General features: G+C 35.7%; 1 protein-coding gene across 1 annotated transcript; it reads right to left on the bottom strand.

Moving 5' to 3' along the window:
* Positions 1-2,882: 2,882 nt before the first annotated feature.
* LOC130723491 (pyrophosphate--fructose 6-phosphate 1-phosphotransferase subunit beta) lies at positions 2,883-8,108 on the bottom strand. Its single transcript, XM_057574560.1, has 16 exons — positions 7,805-8,108; positions 7,562-7,723; positions 7,361-7,482; positions 7,186-7,239; positions 6,962-7,068; positions 6,640-6,745; positions 6,031-6,094; positions 5,225-5,313; positions 4,925-5,056; positions 4,595-4,765; positions 4,380-4,495; positions 4,073-4,184; positions 3,825-3,909; positions 3,546-3,590; positions 3,364-3,432; positions 2,883-3,167 (listed from the first exon to the last, which is right to left on the bottom strand). The coding sequence occupies exons 1-16, from the start codon at positions 7,977-7,979 to the stop codon at positions 3,091-3,093; spliced, it is 1,686 nt and encodes a 561-aa protein (XP_057430543.1). The 5' UTR covers positions 7,980-8,108; the 3' UTR covers positions 2,883-3,090.
* Between the last annotated feature and the right edge of the window lie 382 nt (positions 8,109-8,490).

Here is an 8,490-nt window from a genome sequence, read left to right as displayed (position 1 = left end):
ATTAGGATATGATCCTAACATTTGTGAGTGGGTTGTAAAGGTATTAGGTGTGCAAATTAGGATAATCTGTGTCTAAACTTTCGGTTCCCTACTAATTGAACCAATTTCACAAATAATTTCAAGTCCAACCAATTTCAGTGACAAGTATTTTTTTCCTTGGATTACGCTTCTCCTGTGGCAGTTGCCACTTGCCATATGAAGGCTAGGTTTGTCAATATATTGAACCTCTTTGGCTACCCTAGTGGTATATTCAGACTGTCTTTCCAGATCCTCTCTAGTGAATTTCTCTCAAGTTTTCTCCACTGGACATTTGTGGCGGTTAAAATTTTGATAGTTGCCACAAAATGCTGCAAAAAAATTTGACATAATTTATGGCAGCTGATAACATTTTGTGGCCGTTCAAAACCGCCACAAATGTCCACTAGAGAAAACTTAAGAGAATTCCACTCGAGAGGATCCCATCCCTATCTTTCTTGGAAGCTTACAAGTATTTATATGTATAGTTGTATACTATGGTAGGGGTTTCTTCCTATTGGTTGTGTCTCAATTATGAAGACTCAAACTATACTTTGCACTTTAGAATTTGACGGAACCAAATAGTGTCTCAAATTGTCTTCAAGCGGGACGCACTTGATCTGCAAATCCTTGCAGTCATGTTAGGTAATAATAACACAACAAACTTGGATACTCAGAGATCAGATTCAGTAGAAAGACAAATTCAGGATGTTGTATAAGTAGAGAAAGTACAAGATGGTAAAATAATGAGAACATATAGCATTACTGGGCAAATTTGGATACCGGAGATAGGATCCAGTACAAAGACTAATCTTAAATGTCATGTTAAGAGAACACCATCAGCCAGTTTGAATCTAGTTAAAAGACATTTACATTATTATTTGAGTATGGATAAAAGTAATTGTTTGAATCTAGTTGGAAACGGTCAACATGTTTCCAAACACGTCTTCAATCTTTGTATTTTTAACATTATATTTGTATATCTTAAAAGAAACTATCATTATAGCATTAATCTTATTTTCAACTGCCAAATTTTTAGGTTTGATAGAAACAGTCTTAAAAGTTCTCCTGACTAGGAGAGCGATATATTTTCGTGTTGTCATGGGAAGTTCCATAACGTGGTAAGTGGAGCAGTCCAGAAAGGGCAAATAAGCACATCATGTGAAACAGCTAGCTTTGCATTTTCATATAAAAAGCACCCCTCAAAGCCAAAAGATAAACCCGGGCATGTTGTGCCTTCTAGAGATGAAGTGGAAGTCGTTTTCAGTAGCATATTCATAGCAAGATTAACAGAACAACATCACTCAATAACTCAATTTGGAAAGAAAAATAAGCCAAGCAGAAAAGCAGAGTGAAAAACTGAATGCTTGTGCTTTTTTTTACAAGCTTCCCAATTATCACAATTAGCCATCATATAGTACATGCACCCTTCCCTAAGAAGCTCACAGTTATGGACCCAATTATCTAACGTCATATTGGTGAGACATCAATTAGGTCATGTGCCACATTCAATAAAGTTCACTGCACATTTGTATGAATCACAAACCTTTAGAGTTACATGACTTGACACATGCTTACTGAGCCATGATACTGAACCAGCATTGTCTATAGTCCTTCGTGTCTATATCTGTATGGATGAATGTGCACAACAGTAAAAAAAGTGAGAAATGTGTTTATTTTTCAAGTACATCTGCTACGAACCAAACTCATAAAGCGTCTGGTTGATTTATCATAGACAGAGCCAACAGCAAAATATCCTTTCCCTTTATCCAATCCTAAGCCTCACAATCACAGTCTTACACTCTTACGAGTTATAGTTACTCTAGAAAGTAGAAAACTCAATGATCATCGCTTTGAATGTATATAATAATATAATAATTCGGTAAAGATCATAATTCGTTTTTGAAGCTATAATTCCCACTTACATATATAATCCAATTGATAATCATTTCTGCAAGATTTTCACTTCACATATCAGAGTACGCCACTTGGGCACATAAGCATATATCAAAATGAAGTTAAAATTGAGTTAAGCTTTTGAGTTCAAATTGTTATGACAGATACACTTCTGAAATATTTATAAGAGTAGGAGGTCAGTTTGCGGATTGCAAGAGGTCAGTAAATGTTTATAGGAGTATATAATTTAAATGGAGGCTCGATTTCTTCTGTAGTAGTATTTTATCTTAGAAATATTTACTTCAATGACTTGGCTCATGCTTACAAAAAACCAACCTTAGCGGGCACATTTTATTCACTGGCGTATGAAGTTGTTTTAGATTGATAGAGAAAAACGTGGGCTATAACCCAAAAAGGAGAAAAACTTTGGAATTTATATGTTACAAAAGGGCAAAGAGATTTGGCAAAATATTTTAAGAGAATGAAGATTTGTTCAATTGTTGGTGAAATTGAATAATTTAATTGGTAAGTTATGAATAAAGGAATACCTAAAAAAATTAATTAACTAAAATTGAATTTGCTTAGAAAAAATAAAAACGGAGGGATTTGATTGTAACAAAAAAGTCCAACCAAAAAAAGGTTGTAACAGAAAAATTTCACTAGTTTACTCAACAAATTACTGAATGACCAAAACCAAATTTCAACTAAAACAAAGGTTGAAAGTGTAAATAAACCTCTTTAACTTGTAAAAGTACAAATGCGCACTCTAGGAGAGTAACAATACACAGAACTTACAAGGGAAAAAAAACAATACACAGCTATTTAATTCGAAGAATGAAGAAAATATGTCCATAGCTATTATTGATTTTGACGGGATATGGATTTTTCTGAAATACTTCTTAGTTAAATACTGGTATTGAGCTTGTGCAGACATGTGATTACCTCAATAATTGGCATTAGGCAAATAGGACTTCAAAAACTAGCAATTATTGTGAAGAACTTAAATTGCCGATGTATAATGCAAAAACAGTTTACGTATTAATGCACTCAATGCACTCATGAACCATTCGCTGATAAATTTAAATGAACACAAAAACCCTAGCTAGTCTCAGATCAAGCACATTTGCAAGATCACAAAAAATCATGCATTGCTAGCGGCAAAAGGGCCTCAATATGCACCTAAGCTTCTGCTCCAGACTCCAAGAGCAAAGTGTGACTAACTGCATCAGATCCTGGGCCAGTGAATTGAATTGGACCTACAATGAAAATCATCATCATGAGAACCAAACATAAGACACAGTGTAGGTGAACTCTGGTTCAACTTGAAAGCGATTTAAACATATATCACTTCTTTTGTAGTCAACTTAAATGTCAAATATAAACAGAGCAAAGAACATGACTTTTCTTGAGTGAAGACAGAGGACAATAGGTGAAATAATAGTCAGTACAGACCTGGACTGATGTAGCAATTCTTCAGAGCCCATTCTTCCCGCAATGAGGCAAACTTTTTGAAGGGTGCTCCTGAAATGATCGAACATGAAATATTCAGTATGTGTGAAAACTGTAGTTCACTTACTACTTCAGTGGAGTATTAAGCCCGAATCGCTTAAGTATTTATGCTTATGCATATGTACCTTCAAGCTCCACCATTGCCTTCTTGATCACAGGCTTGAATTTACCTGTAAAAAAAGTGACATATTCATGAACAGTTGAACAATGGAGAAAGTAGTCATATAAATGCAACATAAAAAAAGTTTTTTTTATTAATGAATGGCCATAAATTATCAAAACAAACACCATGCGAATGTTGATTAGTCCAACATAACTACATATCTAGGTTTTGCTACATGAAAGTTAAATCAGTAAATAAGGACTGGGGCAAAGGAAAAGCTCCCATAGACCAAAAAGTATACCATGTCTCCTCTCCACATCCATCAGTGAGGTGAGTGCTGTTCCACCAACAGTCCATTCTTTTACTGGGGCAGTTAGATTCCCGACCTGATCAAAATATCATGGCAAATTCAATCAAGTTGATGAGTTTAATATTAAAAAACAAACATGATATGAAATGATAATTAATGATAATTAATCATAAACATCAATCTAGAAGAAAAAAATAAGTTGATAATCAAAAGATAAAGGCATAGATAGAAGCACAAACTGATGATATAAGTCCAGTCTTCCCACTATGAACAAGGGCTCCAGCACCATAACCCAAAGCATAGCAATAAGTAGCATCAAAATTAGTTGGCAAGCCACATCTCCCTTCATAACTGCATATTTTAATCAAGTGTGGGTGACTACAAACTCTAGCAAATAAAGTCAAACTAGCAAAGTTCATACTTCACATATATATGAAGGAAAATTTCACCTAGTAAAGTATGTACCCAGAACCTCTTTTTGTATGGTAGCAAATTTTTTGGAACTTAAAACTTGAAATACAATAAGATCGAAATTAGATAAAATACCCGAAAAAGTGAGACTGCCCTTTAAATCCTCCTTTATATTTTCCTTCCTGCTTTCTCTTCTCCAATTCAGTTTCAACCATCTGAATAAGCATTTTCTCTGTTTCTATCTTGGCAACCTAAATGGGAATATACAAATGTCAATATTGATGCTGATTTAAATTGTTGCATATAGGCACCAAAAAAACACAACAATACAGCACTTTAACATTAGGTACCTGAACATTTCCATGAGGGTCTCTTTCAAGCATCAGTTGTTCTTGAATTGCTTCAGGTAAGAAATCAAAAAGCTTCAATGACTGGTCAGTCAATTTCTTCTTCCACAAACCGCCTTCATCCACAGTTTCATGGGCCAGAATTTCATTGAGTTCTGCAATCAGATGCTGGACCTGTAAATAGCACAATAGCACGTACAAACAAGTATCATAATCAAGTATGAGCTTTCAAACTGACCATACATAAAGAGCACCAACACCTAATCACAAGTTCATGAAGTCGTAAAGAGAAATACTGATGAAAAAAAATCTTAATAAGCAGAATTATAATACCTCAGGAATAAAATCAATAAGTCCTTCAGGGATAAGAATGACCCCATAGTTGTAATTAGCTTCAGCTCGTTTACAGATAACATCTACAATATAGTCTGTGACGTTTTTCAGGGTCAGCTTCTTTGCAGCAACCTGTAATGCGTATTTACAGATCAAATCAAATTCTGATAACGAGATACTGACCAAAATCAGGAAACTTTAATTCGAAAATCAACATGGAAGCATTCTGTATTGATTTCATCAACCCCTAAAATGTACAGACACTGGATAAATAAATAATCAATCAAATTTATGACAAACCTCTTCTCCAATAATAGTAATGTTTGGATGAGTTTGTAGAGCACATTCTAGCGTAATGTGTGAAGCTGCACGGCCCATAAGTCGCACAACTGCAGACATATGATCATCATGTCATCTTGTTTGAAATCCAGTGGATGATTAACAAAAATATTGATAGATGATAAGTGGGTAGTTTAGTGTGTGTGTGCGCGTGTGTGTGGAGAGAGAGAGAGAGAGAGAGAGAGAGCTATTGACTGGACAAAAAAAAACCATACATAATATCCGGCAGAAGAATTGAAGCATCATTTTTCAGGACATATCACATACATGGGTATTAAATAAAGGAACCTCCAAGAAGTACAGGACAATTTTTTATCTAATCTAATTTTGAGGACATGGTCAAGGCATATGTTGCTCATAAGTAGAATGGGTGATATAACACAAAACAAAGGGCTGAAAACAAGAATTGGTAAAAGGATAACTAAAAAAATATTGCCGATATTTTACTTGAATATAAGCAGAGGGGTGAAAACAATTATAAATATCAGTAATTTGTGATAGAAGGAGATAGCATATGCCTAATATAGGCATTGAAAAATGGATTTGATATCTTGACGGCTGCACTTGCAATCTCAGACAATACGATAGCAGCAGTTCTAAAGTATAAAATGTTTAAGAAGTTAAACAGTCCATGCTGCAAGAAGTGGGACGCAATAGAAGCAGTATAGGAAGGCAAAAGCAATCGATGTCCAAGGAGTCGTATTAAACATCAGTATGTGCAACTATTGAGTATAGATCTAAAGAGTTTATCAACTTCATATACTTACAATGGTAATATTTTCCAGTTGATCGGGCATCAATCATAACATTTCCAATCATTTCCGCATATATCTGCATTAAATTAAAAAAAAAATACAATGAAAAAATAGTCAGGTTCTGTCATTGTTCATTGGTGTCTACTATCGAACAACACTTTGCAATTTCAAAAAATAGCGTTGGTATTTGAAAGTATACAAGGCGAAAAAGTTTATAAATATCATAACGCTGTTGCACAAAAATATATACAAAGCAGAAGTAGGTGGTAGAAAAAAATCACACCACATGACCCAAAAGGAAAAGAAAAAAAAGATAGCAAGGGATTATGGAACACACAAAAGTGGACCAAAAACAGGTAAGGGGTGATGATGGGAGAAAGAAATATTTTATGCAATGTTGACTGTTGTATTGTTGGAGAAACTGCAATGCATCTGGTGCTCTCAAAAGTATCCTAATATACTCGATATTCCCATTCCAACACACAAAATGAACAGCTGGTTCATAAATATTTTCTTGGTGATTTACAGGTGATCAAAGGCCAAAATTACATATTTGAAATGTTTTACAAAGTACAATACAAAATTACAAATGCACAGTGACTGAAACGTGCATCTCAATACCTTGCATGCAGTATCAAACCCAAAACTTGTGGGGACTTCTTTGCATTTCAAATCACCATCGATGGTTTTGGGGCATCCAATCACAAGTGTTTTCATATTTTTGCTCCTGCAAGGATCCAAATTAAATTTTAATAAAAAAGATATGAGTTAACATTTGTTGTATTTATAAACAGGAATTGTTTCTCTTCAAATGTAAATATATAAATTAATTACATGATAGACGAATGGGTAAAAGGAACTTGAAGGTAAAGCATGAACCCACATGAAAACATCAATTCAATATTAACAAAGTTTCCAGAAACAAAATTCCGTTGCGACAAACCTGAAGTTCTCAGCAAGGAGGCATGCATTGGTGTTCGAGTCATCTCCACCAATAACAACAAGCCCATCCAAGTCCAGCTTCTTAGCTGTTTCTTCAGCTTGTTTAAACTACACCAATACCATGTCATAAATAAACTAAAACCACTCTTCATTCATAAACAAAACACGTACATAAGAGCTAAACCAATTCATCATAAAGTAAATATGTAGCCTCATTGCTCTCACCTGCTCTGGAGTTTCAATCTTGTCCCTTCCACTGCAAATCATGTCAAACCCACCCTGCCAACAAGATTAATAACATCAGTATTAGAAGTCAAAACCCCATGATCCTTAATCTATCTAAATCAACAAAAGTTACAAAACTCAGCAAAACAAGTACAAAATAAAAACTGGTGAGAACCTGATTCCTGTAAGGATAAATAAATTCAGCGGTGAGGTCAACGTATTTTCCCTTCATGATTCCGGCAGGACCACCCCTGAAACCATACAATGTGCTTCCGGTGGCGCGTTGCTGCAGGTAATCTAAGCCGAAAGCAACAAAAATAGTTAAATAATGATAACAACAATGATAATGGATTGGTTGGAACAAGAGCGTTGTTACCGTAGATTCCAGAGATGACATTGTGACCACCAGGGGCTTGACCTCCAGAGAGAACGACGCCAATCTTCAACTCGCGATCTGACTGCAGAGCGTGTGAATCGCTCGGGGCTAACGAAGCAGAGGGTTGTCCGAACACATGGGGGAAAAGCTTGGCGATCTCATCTGCATGGAAACAAACAAACATTGAGCGTGAGAGGGAGGTAGAGGAAGAGATGAGAGTGGAGGTGAAGGGAGGGAAGGAACCTGGATTGCCGGCGGCGGAGCTAGGAGGACCGTCGAGGATGGTGAAGGGGCCGTTGAGGACGGAAGGGAGAGGGAGGTCGTGGTCGACGCGGCTGGTTTGGACTTGGCTGTAGACGGAAGCGAATCGGCCGCCGGAGACGGAGCCGTTAGAGAGGGCGGAAGGCGGTGGTGCCATATTGAGTGAGTTAGAGAGAGAGATCTAGAGAGAGAAAGAGTGAGTAGAGTGGGACAGTGAGAGTAAGAAGAAAGAAAGAAAATAAGGATTAGAGAGAAGAAGAGTTAGAGAAGGGTGAAATCAATGTAGTTGAAAAAAGTAGGTTTGAATTGAAAGGAAAAGAAAAGGGTACCTAACACTAACAACAATAACAGGTCATCCAAACCCGAATATCCCGATCCGCCGCTTTGGTGGTGTCGCCCCAAAGACAACAACATCTCAAAAGCTTTCTTTCAAGATTTTTCAATAATTTTTTAATTTTTTTGAAAACAAAGATTTTTCAATTATGACATAAAACCAACCGTTTAAATCAGAGAGAGATACATATATAAAATTATAAATAAATTTGGTTTTAATATTCATCAAATTTGCATGTATTTTTTTTATGGGAAATTTGTATGCATGATAATATATTCAATCAGACCTAATTTCCTTTTATACTTCTCTATTTTCTATTTTCATATAGATGTAC

Source organism: Lotus japonicus, chromosome 6 (genome assembly GCF_012489685.1).
Source record: "Lotus japonicus ecotype B-129 chromosome 6, LjGifu_v1.2".
In the NCBI taxonomy this organism is placed as follows: Eukaryota; Viridiplantae; Streptophyta; class Magnoliopsida; order Fabales; family Fabaceae; genus Lotus; species Lotus japonicus.
This window is presented reverse-complemented; position numbering and strand designations above follow the sequence as displayed.